Genomic DNA, 14772 nt, shown 5'->3' with positions numbered 1-14772 from the left:
TATCCATTAATAACCTATATACATGACATTTTTACATGAACTACACAATCACAATACCTTAATCAAGATCAGAAATACATATACATATAACAAAATTGACCTTAAATCTCTATCAATAAAGCAAAATCAATACTAATGCAAATTATTCATACCTATATCATATCTCCCTTTAAATGTAAAAGAACATTTATAAACAATATTTGGGAATATGGGCGCAGTTTTTTCTCTTCAAACTGCTTCCTGCTGTATGGGGGCGCTGTTAATCAGATCATTTAGGGTGTAACCTGTGTGTCAGGTTTATCTCAGTCGGCAGTTGAGTGAAGTAATTTTTTGAGGGTGTTCACAGCAACCCTTCAGGAGGGCGTGGTCTATCATACCATATTGGGATAGAAGCAATCCATAGGGTGTCATCGTCTGTGAAAACAAAAGAAGGACTTTTCCAAGGCATCATAACCTTAGATCCAAATTTTGAAGTCAAGGTATTTTCAAAATATCTATCTTGGATTAGTTCAGCAGCATTTATAAACAAATATCTTTTAGCAGCTGTTGCTCTTTTCTCAGCATTCAAACAATTCAAAGAGAGCATAATAGCGTATAGTATCAAGATTTTCTGTGTATTTTCCATCTTTGTGCGGCTTTATTTTAACCTCTATTTTGTTTATTTTTACTTTTATTTTATATTCTCTGTATATCTTTGTCCTGGAATAACTCTGTAGACCAGGTTGTCCTTGAACTCTCAGAGATCCTCCTGTCTCTGCCTCCCAGGCATTGGGATTAAAGGTGTATGCTACCACACCTTGAACTCACAGAACTCTGTCTGTCTCTGCCTTCTAGGCACTGGGATTAAAGGCTTGTGCTACCACACCTTGAAGTCACAGAGGTCAATCTCCCTCTGCCTCCCAAAGGTTGGGATTAAAGGTGTGTACTACCACACCCAACTACTCTCTTTCTTTCTTTTTTTACTTTTAAGAACTTTAACTTTTAACCTGCATATATTTTTAACACACTGTAAATCGTTTAAACATTTTCTTCAACTTTGAATCTTTCTTTTACTGAATATCTCTCTTTTGTGACCACATGAGTCTTTAATTTACCAAGCAATATAGGCAGGACTAAAGCCGTGGCTTTGACTGCTGTATCCAGCCCATTCCTTAGCTTTCCAGCCTCATGACTGAGGTACCGGCTGTAGCCATTTTTATTACCACAACTCTATGGCATTTCAAGGTCCTTGCCAGGAAACAAGCTACAACACTGAAATGCTCTCTCTGTAGCTGACCTCCTGCCTCAAAGAGTCAGAGTTTGCCCTGGCAGAACGGCCCACAAAGCCGGCATTTTTAAACAACTCAGCCTTTTTTTTTTTTTTTTTTTGGTTTTTTGAGACAGGGTTTCTCTGTAGCTTTGGGGCCTGTCCTGGAACTAGCTCTTGTAGACCAGGCTGGCCTCGAACTCCTAGAGATCCACATGTGTCTGCCTCCCGAGTGCTGGGATTAAAGGCGTGCACCACCACCGCCCAGCACAACTCAGCTTTTTTCCTGCTACTGCTGAAAACAAACAAGCATGCAGTCAGCTTTTATCAACACCATTTAAGTGTTTCGTGGCAGGACCTCTTAAGAGCTGCAGGGTTTTGCAGCTAAAGCTGAGTCAGGAAGCCTCTCTTAGTTAGGAGCACTTGCTTGCCTCTAGCAAGCATAGCAGACCCAAGAAATTGCTGCTACCAAGAAAACATGCTTTACTCTATTCTTTCCCAAGCTTTCTCAGGCTTTCTGTGGATGCAGTTGTCCACACGTCTGGGGGCCATTCTGTAGTGGGAGCTGCGGGCTGCGTTCCTACCGCCTGGCTCCTGGCCACCAGCTAGCTTATGCCCTAAAATAATGACACACAAATTGTATTCTTTTAAACACTGCTTGGCCCATTTCTAATAATGTGTGTAGCACCCCAAGGTGCGCTTACCGGAAAGATTCTAGCCTACGTCCATCCTGGGTCGGAGCTTCATCACGTCTGCCCCAGAGAGGAGAGCTATCGAGTCTGAGCTCACTTCCTCTTCCTCCCAGCATTCTGTTCTGTTTACTCCACCCACCTAAAGGCTGGCCTATCAAATGGGCCAAGGCAGTTTCTTTATTAGTCAATGGTCTTCCTCCATCATATGTGTATGTATGTGTGTGTATATATATATCACAAGTTGTAAGTAAATTCAATGCCATTTTGATGACAAACAACATTTGTTTGAAAAGGGGCCTGTTAGATTGTTTTACGTATAGAGAATCACCTATATCAGTCTCTGTGTAGCTGTAGGTGGGAACTTTCCTAAGATGTATTAAAATAACCATAATCTTACAGGATGAAAATGGTGTTGTGTGACAGAAAAGAACTGCAGAATTAAATCACTTAACTAGACTGGAAAAGATTCGAGCATTGTATGAAATTACTGTATGAGAAAGGCTGGGTTGCATTTCTCTGAGACAGGGAGTTTTACTTGCTTGGTGTTTTAGCATGAGTGGTGATTTCAAAGAGGAGAGATTAGAGCTCTCCGGATGAAAGATCTAAATGGAAGTGCATGGTACTAGAAGAAATTTTAGATGGCTATCTATGAAATTTTGAAATTGGAAAACCCTTCCCAGACTAGGCATGCAATAGAGAATAAATAGGAATTTTTAAATACATGGTATTTTTAAAGTTATAGCTGAATACCCTGTAAATTATCAAAATAATTTGTGACACATGACAGCCAAACACTTGGTCACCACAATCTTAAGTGGAGAAGCGTGCTGTCATAGTCATAGATGAACACACAGGGCATTTACAGGCAGTTCTGGAAGGGAACTGTGCAAATCACACTGAAGCAGTACAGTGGCCATTCCATACAAATGGGGGCAGTAACAATCAAAGTAACAGTGTGGGAGAGTTTTGCCTGTCTGAAGGGTGGGCTTTGAGAAGAGTCTGAGCGCTGACTGGGGAGAAGTGGCTCAATGCTCACCAGCGTGGTTCACACCTCAGTCTGTCCCAGCATAAGAGCAGTGTCGGTATGTGCATTCCCAGATTATAAACATGATGCCTAACAAGAGACTGAAAAGAACCTGCACTCCACTAAAGAATAGATGAAGAAATTGCAGTCCTCTGGGACTATATGGTATCTCACATTGGTATAGAAGGTACCTTTGGTACCAAGTACTGATTATGAATAATCTCCATGGTAGGTAGAAAAAGAACAAATGTCAGATGTGAACGATAGGCTCACAGTAGGATTGTTTGCTTATAGAGAATGGTGGGTTTGGAGGAGAGATGCATGCAAAGCTGTTCTTTAACTTTCTTAAATGATTTCCTTCAGTGTTTTCTTTCCCTCTTCCCCCTCCGTCCCCGAGTGTGCACATTTTGTAGGTGACAAATGAGTTGTTGTTTTTGTTTTCCTGAGCCAGTATCTCATACTCTGGCCTTAAATTAAGTAACTAAGTCTGGCCTTGAGCGCCTGATCCTTCTGCCTGTATTAAGTGTTGGAATCACAGGTGTGCGTCTCTTCACTCAGTTGACAAGTTGTTTTAAAAATGTATTCTCTACTTTGAGCTAGTGATAGTTTGGAAGAAATGAGCTATTTTATGAATCAGCACAGGAGAGGTCTTTTGTGGCCAAAGCCGTCTGGCGATGGAAGGTCATCGTGGTACCGTATTGTGAGGTTTTATTTCAGGATTGACCTACATTTCTGACATCGAGTTACATTTTCTTATCCTCTTTTGCAGTGGCAGCCGATTGGGAGGCCTCATCACAGTGCTATGCTTCTTCTTCAATCATGGAGAGGTAGGTCGTCAGAAGGTACTTTCAGAATCACGACTGAAATGCAACTTCTTCAAACTAATATCCTCATGTTTAATCTGTAATAGTGTTCCTTAAGAACTTGATCCTGTTATTTTGACCCAAAATTTAAACGCTGGTGTTCTCCTAAATGACAGGAGTCTCACCAATTTGAGCAAATAGTGAGTCTGGTTTTAAAGCTGGTGGCTCTTATGTTCTAAAAGTAATTCACTTTTAAGTATCCTGTTCAGACTCTTTGCTAAGCCTATATGTTTGCAAGTCTTCAAGGCAGTCCAAAGGTAACAACATAGACTTAGTTCTAGATCCGCATTGCCTGGGTCTAAATCCTGGCTCTTCCATTTAGCATCTGTCCCATCTGAGCAAGTCAGTTAATCTCTCTGTGCATTCCTTTGCTTTGTAAATAGGATCATGGCCTTACCCATCTCTTATAGTTATTGCATAGATCAGATGAACTCATATATGTAAAGTGCCTAGTACAGGGTTTAAAAAATAAAGTGCCATATGCTTTATAGCCCAGATTAGTCGTCTTATTTATTACTATACTTTGAGATAAAATTTTAATAAATTCAAATTTTCAATGAATTTCTTCCTCTGAGTTAACCATACCTGTAAATGAATTATCTAGTAATATGTTTATCCAGGCCTCTCGTGGAGATTATTATAAGGGGGAGGAAAAAGATGTGCGAGATGCTGCATCTTTTGTCTTCATGCCACAAGTGTCTGCGGTCTTTGGACATCTACTGGTTTAAAGAGCAATACTACACAAACTGCCGTCAATGTGAACCGCTAGCCAGTCGTTCACGGATTCTCACTGATGGGTACTCACTGTTTAGAATCACAGAAATGCCGAGTAGGGCTGCTTTTGGGTGGAGCGTTTGACCTGTAGGTGCCCTGCAGCAGCAACAGTGCATTTGCAGTAATGTGAGACCGAGCCAAGAGGAGGATTTGGCTCTTTCCTGGCTATGGACACTGCGCTTTGTAATAGGCTGGTTGTGGGTGGATTCTCTGAGAATGGTGTCTGAAATGGGAAGTAACTGCTTAATAATGCAAGAAAGGAGCATTGTATGTTAAGAGTAGGATGTTGGGGCACGGAGTTTGAATATGTAGACCCAGATGCAGCAAGAAAGGCACTGTTGTTGAGCACAGAGGACCGTTGTGCCCCTCACGGACCCTGGGCTATTAGTTCCTCTCCTTATGTTTTTCTTACAATCTTGATGCTCAAGTAGCAAGAGCATTATTTCTTAGAATTTTCAATTTTTAAAGTATAATTCAGATTAGTCAATTTTTTTTTAGGTTGATGGATTTTTCCTCTTGACATTTTCTAGCTGTTTAGTTTATTTAAAACATGCTCATTTGGGTATCATTTTCTTAGGAAAAGGTACATGAAATAATTAAAATTAGAATATTAGAATTTTAGTTTTATGGAAATGACCAATTAATTGTTATGCTGTATTTAGCTAGTATAGGGCAGAAAAGCAACATTTTTATATGACATTAAAATTTAGACCATACACAATAGTTTTGTTAAAGTCTTGGTCAGAATTCAAGTAATTAAAAACGTACTATAAATTTACCATTTGGCTTTCAGATTATGACAACTGTGGTCCCTGCTTTCTTCTAATATTTTAAAACTGTCTCTAGCTGGGTGCATATCTTTCGTCTCAGCCCTCAAGAGGCAAGAAATTGGATATCTGGAGCTTGAGGCCAGCCTGGTCTACATAGAGAATTTTAGGTCAGTCAGGGCTACACAGTGAGATCTTGTCAAATAAATGAATGATGAATGAATGTATGCTTCTAAAGTATCTAAGTTTTGTATTCTAGAAATCGTCTGTTCTGCTCACACCTATTAATGCATCTAGCCACTTTTGTAGAAGAACCTTGCTCAATGAAATTGCTATTGGTTATTAATCAGTACCTTTGTTTTTAGAATTGTATTTGCTTATTCAGTGAGTGTGTTGGCGGTGCATCTTGCATGACATTCATGAAGGTCATCGGGCAGCTTTCTGGCGTCCATTCCCTTTTACCCTGTGTACTCTGGTGATCAAACGTAGGTTGTCAAGTTGGCAGCAGGAGCTGCTACCTTCTGAGCCATCCTGCTGCCCTGGCACTTCACTGTCTTAGAAGAGATCCTCAGTCACAGGAGGGAATTACTCATATATCAGAGCATAGTTGTGGCTTGTTACTTTTAGATTCTATTTTCATTAATTAGTTCTTTCAGTGGTAGATCGTATTTGGCATATTGTAAATATTTTCCCACGGATGATATTACAAAGAAATTTTTGCCTTAACAGAATAACTGTACAAATAACTGCATAGGGCAGGGGATATTGCTTGAGTAAGAGCATGTTTACCTTCACTTTCATTTGCCAGTTTTTTAAAAATTTAAAGTTTTCCTTTGTGTGTCTGTGTCTAGGTGTGTTTGTGTGTGTGTTCATGTTCATACAGCATATACCATGTATGAAAGTCTGAACAAGTTGCAGAAGTTGGTCTTCTCCTTCTTCACGTGTGTCCTGGGCATTGAACTCAGGTCATGAACTCAGGACTGGGGCAAGTGCATTTGCCTGATGAGCCATCTCGCTAGCTCTTCAGTTACCAGTTTTCTCTCTTGCTTTCTCTTACTGTTCTGTACCTTACACCTTACCCAGACCGGCAGTTCCCTGCTCCCTTTGGATGTGAGGTGCAGGCCTGATGGCATCTTCCCTTACACCTGGGAATATGCTGCCTGAAAGCTCCTCCACAGTCATGACTCATGCTTGAGACTCGGTGATCATATATTATAATCCACAGTCAACTTTCCACAGTATCCCAGTCAGTTCCTTTATGCTTTTGGTTTGGATGCAGGATTTAAGACCACACATGGCTCCTAGTTGCCGTTTTATCTTGAATGCTTCTTCTAGTACAGTTCTTCTGTCCAGCCGAGTGGGAACTCTTTTAAGAACGCACGCCTACTGCTTTGTAAAGGCTCCACGATTCTGACTTGTGGGTTTCCTCATCAGCGGGTTCCAATTAGACAGTTTTTGAAGACTGTAGCAGATATATTATTTTTATTGCAATACACTGAGTCTTATGACACCAGTTGGCCACATAATTGGATTTCTTCAAGCAGTCCTCCCATGGTTCAGGTGGTAGAAGTCAATTTATCTGTTGGGAAGATGCTCCTTTCTTTTTACAACAGTAAGAAGTGTATGTCTTGATGCTTTGAGATATAGAATGTCTTGTTTCCTTAAAGTGTCTGACCAAATGCCCACATCATTGGTGGTCACTGCCTGAGTCATTTACTCTGTTGGCAATTGAAAACGGCAGTTTCCTAATTCTCTTATTTCATCTGTGATTAATAATTGATGTTCTATAACGACAAATCTTTTACTTTTTTTGTCCATTACTATATATTTGGATTCTTTTTATATGTAGTGTTCTATAACCTGTCATTATAATTCTTGATATTCAGATCATTACAGATTCAATAGTAACCTTGACTTTAAATGTTAAATAATTTATATATATTAATAGCCCATGTGGTAACTGTCAAACTGAACAGATTTTACATATGTACCCAATTATGTAGCCACTCAACCTTCTTAACTCTGTGCCACTCATGCTGTGGTGACCCTCAGTAATAAAATTATTTTGTTGTTACTTCATCATAATGGAGATATCTGATATGTGATCCAAAGGGGTTGCAACACACAGGTTGAGAATCACTAGTAAGATACAGATGACTTTAGCCCTCAGCAGGCATTTCCATGACCTTTTCCAATCTACACTTTTAATTTCCTCCAAGGGAAATAACTCTTTTCTCCATCATTATTGATGGCTGTGATACTTTTGAGACTTTACAGAAATGGATTCCTACTTTCTTTTTTGAAATAGTATTTTTTTTTTAAATTTCTTACATGTATATGGTATATCTTAGTCATGTCTTCCTGACCTCCAGCTTCCCCTAGAAACTTCCAGCACATCTCCCTTCCCACTTCATTGCTCTTTTGAATTATTACTATTACTATTGTTATTGTTATTAATTTAGTCCATTGAGTCCAATCAGAGATGCCCACAAGTGCATGTGTCTGAGGCACTGGCAACTTAGCAACTTAGCACCCTCCAGAAAAACGACTCTCCTTCACCCAGCAACCGTCACCCAGCAGTAGCTCCTCAGCTAGGTATGGGGCCTTGGGAGCCCCTCCCACATTCATGCTGGAATCTTTAACTGGTTTGTGCAGGTAGCCTTAGCTGCTATGACTTTGTGTGTATAGTAGCCAAGTCACGTCTAGACGACTGCTTAATAGCATTTCTCCCCATCCTCCTGCTCACATCCTCTTCCATGGTGACCCCTGGGCCTTGCGGGTAGGGACAAGTTGATTTAGACGTCCCATAAAACAACTTGGTGCTTATAGTCTCTTACTCTTAGCACTTTGAACAATTATGGGTCTGACCTAACCATTACCCATATACAATAAGAATCTTTTCTGCCATACTTGAGACTAGCACAGATCTGTGGGTGTGAGCATAAATATTTATAAGGCAGTTTGCTAGTATGAACATTTAGCAAAACAACATCACTGGTTTCTATTGTAGACCTGTGACTTCTATAGTCTTCAGGTTTGGTTTGGTTTACAGAACCTAATTGTTAATTTCATGACAATCATGCCACTATTGCAACAGTGAACACACTGGCCTGCCAGGTTGGTATTGGTATTGTAGCATACAGGATTTAGCACTGGATAAAGCTGTTGGTGCATTTTCTTCCCCAGTACCCTGTATAGTACCTTTGAGCACTACCTGAATGGCTAGCCATCCAGAAGGGAATTTCATGGTCAGTTCAAACTTGATTTCTTTCTTTCTGTTCTTTAAGTAGGAAGGGAAATACTAGAGGCAGAAGAGTTGATGCAGGTTTAGAGTGATGGGAATGAGGAATTGAGAGGGAAGAGAAAGGTCGACCAACATGGAGTGTGTATGAAAAGCTATATGGAAATCTATGTTTGTGTATCTCAAGTAAAAAGGATAAGATGGTAGAACACATGTAACATCAAGGAATGGGAGGATATTTGGGACAAGGGAAAGGAGGGTTATGGGATGGGTTATCTGAAACTAAGGCTGTATGAAGAAAACCCAGTACTCTGTAAGCTATTAACATTATAGTTACTGTTTTTAAAGGCGCTTGAGTAGAGGTGCCCCCATGTATAAACAGTGCTGCTCCCAGAAGACAGATGTGTACTCATAGATGCACATCTCAGAGTTTAGCCCAGGCCACCTTCCCACTAGTTTGACCAGAGAGGCCCCACAGACACCTAAAACGATCTAGACTTTTGCCATTGCTCTTGCTCACTTGCCAGCTAGATGGTAAGATCCTGGTGCTAGAGTCATGCTTACCTGTGCCTGACTCCTCCCTCTCAACCTGTGTCTATGGTATTTACCCATATTGTCTGTGAAAGTACCAACTCTCACTGTCAGCATCGTACAGGAATCCAGTTTCTTTCCATCTCCGTCAGTATTTAGGGTTTAGTCTCCTAATTTCATTCCTTCTGAGTGAGTGAGGAATAGCTTGTGCACTTTCCCAGTTGGTTCTGATGCAGATTACATCCATGTCGCGTTTCTCTTTCCTGAAGTGTCTATTAAGTTGTTGCCCGTACAGGTCTGAGTTCTTTCTTTTGCTATGTGGAAGCTGCAAGAATGCTGTTCTTGTGAGCATATTCCACAGGACCATACCATAGCTACAGCAGTTTGCTTTCTTCATCCAGTGTCTGCGTGGTTTGTTCTGTGAGCCCCTCCATGAATTTAGCCAGGAACTTCAGTGTCACTGTGTATCTGAGACTTTCCATTTGAACCTGGTGGCTTCATCAGGGTACACAACTGAAGACATTGCCTTTCCCCAGGACTTTGAGTAGCCACTGGTGCAGCAGAGAGAAGGGCCCCATGAACCCCTCCAAGATTTGTGATCGGCTGCTGACTGGCCCAGCTTTGTTTAGGCAGGGCAGGCAGCCGTAGTTGCAGTGTCTGCTCATGCACAGAGGACAACTTTTCATGGCCTTTCTCCCTGTCTTGTGACCCTTCAGTTCTTTCCATACTGTCTTCCAGGATGTTCTCTGAGCCCCAGCGGAGGTGATAAATGTCCCTTTTAGGGCAGAGCAGTCAGTTTTCACTTTATGGCAGCCCTGTGTCTACATTCATTGCTGGTAATGGCGTCAAGAGCTTCTCTGGGAAAGGCTGGGGCATTTCACTTCTTTAAATACATTCTTTCAGTCTTTGAACACTTTCTGGTTTAAAGGATGCCTCATGATAACCTTGTTTCAAGATACAAGACCAACCTTTTCCACAGAGTCTTGATCCTATTGGGGAAAATGGTATTTAGAGATCACGGTTTGAACTGTAAGCACTTGCATCTCCCCCAGCACCGAGCGTCTCTCTGCTAAGAACAGTCTTACCTCTAGCTGTTTGGAAATACAGCTTGTTGTAACCAATACTAACTAAGTTGTAGCCATTTTATCCTCAGGTGTATCTCCAAAGGAAATAAAACTCTTATCAAAGGTTACCCACACTCCTGTGTTTACCACAGCATTAGTCACAGTGCCCGAGACAGAATCAGCAACAGTTGTTACTGATGGACAAAGGAGTGAGAACAGTATAACGTCCATATGCTCCTTATGCGTCTTGAGTCTCATGTGTCTTTTCCCAGCAATTCCTCTCCCTTTGCAGTGTTTCTGTGTAGAGAAAATGCAACAGCATGTTTGCAGTGCACCATTTAAGGTTCACATGGGAATAATTTGTGTTTGTTGATTGCACCTTGCCTCTTGTACCTGGAGTGGGTGCATTCTCTGGCCTGTTTGTTTTTCAGTGTACCCGAGTGATGTGGACGCCTCCTCTCCGGGAAAGCTTCTCATATCCATTCCTTGTACTTCAGATGTTGCTTGTGACTCACATCCTGAGGTAACTTTCACTGACTCTGCTGTTGGAGCTTTATTTTCCCCCAACTTAAACTAGAAGCTACAAGTTTTATTTTAAAAGAATGCCTTAAGTTTCCTTAGTAAGATTGACACAGTAAAAAAAAAGGTGATCTTGTTATTGAATGAATAAAGATAATTTTAAAGTATTTTGTAAAAAATGTAACTTTGATAACTACTTAGTACCACAGACCTGCCCCCTGGTTCTCTTTTTCTTTGGGATTCATGGAAACTGCTTAGATGAGTAAACCCACTTTCACTTATACCGCTCCATATTCCCTAGTCTTTCTCTTGTACCATGCCAGTTTCCAGGAGAAGGAAGAGACTGGCCATGCTGAGCCTCATCCTGTAGGACTCAGTCTTTTGGAAGAAGAAGAATTCATAGACTCATCATTGCGAACACTCACACATGGAGTTTGTCCTGAGAGTCTGGATATCAGATAGTAGTGGTAGAAAGAAACAGCCTACATATGCTAAAGTTATGCTAGGTGAATTCCCATTAGAAATCCAGAATTGAATTAGACTTAGTTAGGAGCCCAGGCAGGTCTAAGTTCCGCTGAAAAAGAGTAAGAGCAGCTTTTCCTTCAGTGGACACATGCTGGGTTTAGACATGCATCACAAACATAGAATAGAGTCTGTGAAAAACAGGTCAAAGCTTGTACAAATTTGAAGCTATCTTAGTCTGAGAACTCCACTCAGTAGTCTGCTGAATTTGGAAGACTGACAATGAAAGTTGTTCTCCTAAACCCTTTGGGCATTTGCCTATGTAATGTACTTAGAAGTCAGGGCCTGTGCACAGCTTCCTGTGTCTCTTGTAGTCTCATCAGATAGACCTTTCACAGGTCAAATGAGTGATGGCTTTTATATTGTGAGCTTTTAAAAGTCCACATACCGCCAGCAAAATAATCCACTGGGCAAGAGAATGCCCTTGTGTCAGCTGCTGACAGTGTGCTGTCCTAATTGGACAAAGAGGACACAAAAGAGAGTGGCTGCCAAACCTTGCCCAGATAAGGAGAGATAGTTCTTCAAAAACCCTGCTTCATAGAAAAGTCTGTCAGATATTCTAGGCCTGTAGGCCGAAGACAGATGCCCCAAAGGTTGCAGAGGAAATTTGATTGACTGTCCAGGCAGCTGTCTGTTTTGTCATTTCTCACATTTTTTTTTTGAAATCTCTTGTTTGTATTTCCTGCTTATTCAGTTAATATTATTTCCTGCTTGAGTCTCTGAGGGAGTTGAGGACTCGATAGCTATAGTTTTCCTTGTTACCAGACTCAGAAAAAAAACTCACTAAAGGGGTGTAAAGTGTATAAGGTTGAGAGACATTAAAAGATAGTTTTGGATGATAATGCTAGTTATGATAGAAAATAAATTAGGTACACAACTTTGGACCCACCAAGGTAGGATAGATAATGGAGTATTTTCTCGGAATTTGTCAAATGTAAATGGACTAGGCATCATTGATGTACTTTTTGTATATAGTCATTGTACTTATTGTATATAGTTTTCTTATATTAGTTATAACACCTTTTGATTTTAGACAAAAAAGTGTAGTGATATTTTGTTTGTTTATGTTTTAACAAATAAAGCTTGTCTGAAGATCAGAGTGCAGAGCTAAGTCACTAGAGGCCAGGTGGTGGTGGCTTACACCTTTAATCCTAGTACTTGGGAGTCTCATGCCTTTATCCCAGCACTAGGTAGGTGGAGACAGGAAGGGATATGGCTGGGCAGGGAGAGGAATATAAGGCCAGAGGAGACAGGAGCTCAGTGTAGGCTGAAAATGTAGTCTGAAAATGCAATCTGAGGTGCAGTCTGAAGGAGTCAGTAAGAAGAGCAGTCTGAGGACAGGATTGCCTCTGGTCTGAGCATCAGTAGAGTTAAACGTCTTTCTATGGCTTGCCTCTCTGATTCTCTAATCCTTCAACTTTCACCCCCTAATATCTGAGTCTGTGTTTTATTATTAAGACCAATTAGACTTAGTGTTACACCCTTAAGTCCTTGACTATTATAGGTTTGGGCATTTCTTTGCATCTCCAGATGAGGTCCAGCCCTGCCTGCTTGCTTCTGGGACTGAGAGACAGGACTTCTGTGCACTCTGCAGGGAGTGCTGCACTGCAAGCCCGCCTCAGCTCACCCGCAGGAGCCATTTCCACACCCATAAGGCCATTCTTGCCTTTCCCCCACGTGTACAGGCACTAGACTGTTCAGGAGTGTTTAGTCACTTCTCTTTCTGCTTCTGTTGAGTCCGACGAGGATGAATGAGCCTCTCATTCTTTGTTCTTCCTTCCTCTCTCCCTCCCTCACTACCCACCTCCCTCTCTCTCATGAGCTGTGGATGGGTGGCAGCTGAGAGGCTCAAACAGTGTAGATTGTACTTACAACCTTGTATCTGTCTGGGCAGGGGACCCAACCTGCAGGCTCTGGCAGGGCTATATTCTTCCTAGGGCCTTTCAGAATCAGTTTCCCTGATTCTGCAGCTCTTCTTTGTATATTGGCTCCTTTTAAATCATGAAAGCCAGCAATGGAGAACTGGGCCCTTCCTTCCCCACATTTACTCTGCCCTCCTCTGCTTCCTTCTACTTCCAGGAACCTTGTAATTGCCCTAGGCCCAGCAGGATAACCAGAACCAGCATCCTCTCCCTGTCCTTGGGCTAGGTGATTAGAAATCCTAACTCCGCCTGCACGCCCTCTTCCCCTTTGCCATGTCCTGTGTTGTCCTCACGGGCTCAAGGATTCAGGCATATTCTGCCCAGAGCTGCTCCTGTTGCTGTGGCCTGCTTTTTCTGGGGTTACTGCTTTTTCTGAGGTTTTCATCAGGGTTCTTCTGTGGCATGTGCTCCCCACCACCTCTTTGAGGGCAGGAATACCTTAGAAATGAGGTTATCAAGAGGTTTTAGTTCAGCAAATTGATTTGCAGTCTAGAATTGTGTTTGTGAAATCCAGATTTACAGACACCTCCCCTCCCCCAGCGCCACAGCATCTATTTTTTTCTCGATTGTTCTTAGTAATGCTTATGTTTTCATTTCTCCTGTCCAAAGTTAGTGGTGTATTGATCACTACCAGCTGGAATTCCTTTGGTTTCTTTTGGTTCTTCTCTTGAGTGCATTCTGTACCCAGGTGCCAGGTTAGTGTTACATTCTATCCCTAAATCCATAGTTTCCCTTGTTACCTATAAAATGAAAGTCAAGCCTCATATTCAAAAGCAATAGAAAACTGCTTTATTTCACAGTGTGGTCTATCGTATTCGAAGTAAGTGTTCTCTGTGGTCCAGCCCATTCCTGTGATGGGAAGCACACGGCTGAAGCTGAAGCTTCACAGACTAGAGCCCTGTTCTATGGTGCAGCCAGCATGTTCTGTCTTTTCTGCTTCATCAAAAGTACTGACTTTCTCCAGTTACTTGATTCTGTAAGGTTGTCTGGAGTTTAAGAATACTTGGGTTAGTTCCTCAGGAAAGTAGTCGAGGAAGGCACCAATGGTGGTGTCCCTGTATTGCCTACTTCTCCCTCAGTGTGCTAGTCTGCACACTCTCTTTCTGTGAAGAAGATAGCAGATGTAGGGCTTGACATCAGCTCATGTGTGGGAGTAAAGGCTGTTCCCGAAAGTCTCCTAAAGTACTCGCTGGTCCTAACATGACACCCCTAACAGTGGTTCCAGCACAGCCCTTTCCTTTGCCTCTCCTCTTTTCCAAGGTACATCCCCAGAAGACTGGCTTTTATGCTACTTTACCTCACTCTCTCTTACCCAGCCTCCCATCCGCACAGTGTTTGACTTCACACTTAGAATTATAGAATATGCCACTTTGTCATTTCTCCTAGACACTCCCTTGCTTTTCCAACTAATGAATCTATTGACTTAACTTTTAAGAAGTCTTATTATAAATTCACTAAAATATAATGTGAAGAAAAGTAATGACTGTATTCACCTGGCCTGCCCCCCTTTATTTGGCAGGGCTTGTGGTTTTGCAGTAATAATAGGTATTTACATTTTACAGAAAATTATTATGATTGAAAATCAGAAGGTATAATTTCTAACCCAT

At 41.5% G+C, this 14772-nt stretch overlaps 1 protein-coding gene across 3 annotated transcripts in view; it reads left to right on the top strand.

Annotated features, from left to right (window-relative positions):
- Dpy19l1 (dpy-19 like C-mannosyltransferase 1) overlaps nucleotides 1–14772 on the top strand; it is a 95121-nt gene that overhangs the window by 40722 nt on the left and 39627 nt on the right. For all 3 annotated transcript variants that reach the window (XM_057768218.1, XM_057768219.1, XM_057768217.1), the window contains exons 7-8: nucleotides 3732–3789; nucleotides 10634–10725. In XM_057768218.1, coding sequence (XP_057624201.1) covers nucleotides 3732–3789; nucleotides 10634–10725 — 150 coding nt within the window. The remainder of the gene's footprint in view (nucleotides 1–3731; nucleotides 3790–10633; nucleotides 10726–14772) is intronic.

Source organism: Chionomys nivalis, chromosome 4 (assembly GCF_950005125.1).
Source record: "Chionomys nivalis chromosome 4, mChiNiv1.1, whole genome shotgun sequence".
Taxonomy (NCBI): domain Eukaryota; kingdom Metazoa; phylum Chordata; class Mammalia; order Rodentia; family Cricetidae; genus Chionomys; species Chionomys nivalis.
This window is presented reverse-complemented; position numbering and strand designations above follow the sequence as displayed.